The sequence below is a fragment of the Lepeophtheirus salmonis genome, chromosome 5, assembly GCF_016086655.4.
Source record: "Lepeophtheirus salmonis chromosome 5, UVic_Lsal_1.4, whole genome shotgun sequence".
In the NCBI taxonomy this organism is placed as follows: Eukaryota; Metazoa; Arthropoda; class Copepoda; order Siphonostomatoida; family Caligidae; genus Lepeophtheirus; species Lepeophtheirus salmonis.
Genome location: NC_052135.2, coordinates 22,190,054 through 22,191,486, shown reverse-complemented (window position 1 = coordinate 22,191,486; position 1,433 = coordinate 22,190,054). Strand labels below are relative to the sequence as shown.

Sequence of the window (1,433 nt, the reverse complement as noted above, 5' to 3'; positions counted from 1 at the left end):
TTTCAGTTTTTTCACATCATAAAGAGATTTATTTCATTTTTATAAGGTTATGAATAACTACATTATGTATTTATAAATTATAATTATATACTCTACTGAAGTAGAGAGTGAAAAGGGTAATTGTTTGGCAAATTAAAATAGATGTATATATTATTGGAATTTCTTTAGTCTCATCAAACTGATCATCGATGACAAGCAGATCTTACTGATCAATGACGATTTGTAAGTCTCTTTTCTTCTATGTGAGTCGGGCTAGGCGGATAAATGGCCATTTGAGGGGCATCAATTTCACTTTCATTATCTTCCTGAGTCTCATTGGTGGCAATCAATTCCTTCATTCTATCCAGTAACATTCCTAAAAGTTTTTGTCTCATCTTCCTTTTATGATCATCATTCCCAATTGAGTTGAGAGCTTCTAAAGTCTCTTGATCTTCTTCATCCTCAAAATAATCTTTATCATGGTAGACTTCATCCATTTGATCCCTTTCTTCCAGATATTCATTCAAAATAATGGCTAATTTACTCGGTATAATTCGAATGTCAGCGCAGGAACGGAAATGTTCTTGATCCCCACAGCCCATACCAGACGTACCATTTGAACAAACTCCCCAGTTGTTGCCACCCACATATGTCCACTGAAGAATACATTGGGTACAACTCAACCGAGAAGGGAGCCGAACATATAAAAGTATGAGCCCGTACAATCCTTCTTTGACTTTGTATCTTAAAGTAGCTGGACCTGTTTTAAGTGGATATTTATCCAAACAGGATTGAGAGGGATCTTCAAATATGTTGTTGTTTGGACAAATCTTAAAAATGAAATGACCCCTATGATTTGCACTCAAGTCGACAATGATAGGTATGAGTGAGCCCTAATATATTAAAAGAGTAGGTAGTCTAGGTAGTTAGTCACAGATGTTGCATGAATATATTATCTACATTGTATAATCTTCATGCATATCAAGTACTTACTTGGGTATACGTTTTGGTAATGATACCATTAGCATAAATTCCATCAGGAGCTTCATGAGGACGCGGAAAAACGTCCCACGGATCACCACAAATCCCACATTTTCCATTATTACGATTAAACTGTACGCCGAATCCACCACAATATCCCTGATTATCGTTTTCATCTACAGGACTATTATAACCAACTAAAAAAATAATTCATTGAAATATCACAATATGGCTGCATTATCGGTTCATTTATAAATGCAACACTATTAAAATGTGTATTAATTACCTACCTCTCCACATAGATGCCCTTGAAGGTGGTTCCATGAGTCGTCCATGTCCATATATAAGACTGAATTCCCTACAAAATATGCTAAAAAACAATGTTACTTTGTAGCCAAACATAACGATTTATATCTTTAAAATGAAATGGATTTATACTGTTCTTCTCAATTCCTACCCTTACGGATAGCATT

The 1,433-nt window shown here is 34.9% G+C and overlaps 1 protein-coding gene across 2 annotated transcripts; it reads right to left on the bottom strand.

Moving 5' to 3' along the window:
* LOC121118921 (uncharacterized) lies at positions 1-1,433 on the bottom strand. 2 transcript variants are annotated; one of them, XM_040713520.2, is made up of 3 exons: positions 1,251-1,433; positions 973-1,157; positions 1-872 (listed from the first exon to the last, which is right to left on the bottom strand). In XM_040713520.2, exons 1-3 carry the CDS (start codon positions 1,360-1,362, stop codon positions 210-212), a joined length of 960 nt encoding a protein of 319 aa, XP_040569454.1. In that variant the 5' UTR covers positions 1,363-1,433; the 3' UTR covers positions 1-209. The 2 variants fall into 2 exon arrangements, with proteins under 2 accessions (XP_040569454.1, XP_040569455.1); XM_040713521.2 differs by having other exon boundaries at positions 1,247-1,333.

Excerpts from the sequence above, each read along its gene's own strand:
- LOC121118921 (XM_040713520.2), bottom strand. The coding sequence starts at position 1,362 with ATGTTTGGCTACAAAGTAACATTGTTTTTTAGCATATTTTGTAGGGAA. Across the intron at positions 1,158-1,250 it reads AAGGGCATCTATGTGGAGAG|TTGGTTATAATAGTCCTGTA; the intron begins GTAGGTAATTAA and ends TTATTTTTTTAG. Across the intron at positions 873-972 it reads TTACCAAAACGTATACCCAA|GGCTCACTCATACCTATCAT; the intron begins GTAAGTACTTGA and ends TTAATATATTAG.